Here is a 442-nt window from a genome sequence, read left to right as displayed (position 1 = left end):
CACTCCTCATGATATAAAATTATACAGTGACAAATTCTTAGTGTCATGAAGCATTCATCATGATTCACAGAATGCCACTTTATATATACCACATTAATACACACATAGAATATATTACCCAGTACTCTCTCAAAAGCTATTGCATCATTGCAGGTATTGGTGTGGGGATGATTGCAACAGGTGTCCCTGTATATTTCTTGTTCATCTACATCAGGAAACCAGAGCCAATCAAGAAAATGCTAAGTAAGTTCACTTTTGAAATAATAAAATGTTTTGTTAGTTTTTCTTCTCAACAATTTGGGTTTCCAAATACAGCTTCATGGAAGTTCAGTAGTTGCTTTCCTTTTGGAAGTTGGAAGTTGAAGTTGTCTTTTTTCTGTTTGTTCATTTGTGTGTGCATGTAATTGGAAAGCAGATTTATAATAATGGTATTGAGAATAAA

At 33.3% G+C, this 442-nt stretch overlaps 1 protein-coding gene across 1 annotated transcript in view; it reads left to right on the top strand.

Annotated features, from left to right (window-relative positions):
- Nucleotides 1-442, top strand: part of LOC119592130 (large neutral amino acids transporter small subunit 2-like) — a gene marked incomplete in the record, with an annotated part of 120,358 nt that overhangs the window by 116,321 nt on the left and 3,595 nt on the right. Inside the window, 1 exon segment of the mRNA XM_037940949.1 lies at nucleotides 154-243. Coding sequence (XP_037796877.1) covers nucleotides 154-243 — 90 coding nt within the window.

Source organism: Penaeus monodon, chromosome 29, assembly GCF_015228065.2.
Source record: "Penaeus monodon isolate SGIC_2016 chromosome 29, NSTDA_Pmon_1, whole genome shotgun sequence".
In the NCBI taxonomy this organism is placed as follows: Eukaryota; Metazoa; Arthropoda; class Malacostraca; order Decapoda; family Penaeidae; genus Penaeus; species Penaeus monodon.
This window is presented reverse-complemented; position numbering and strand designations above follow the sequence as displayed.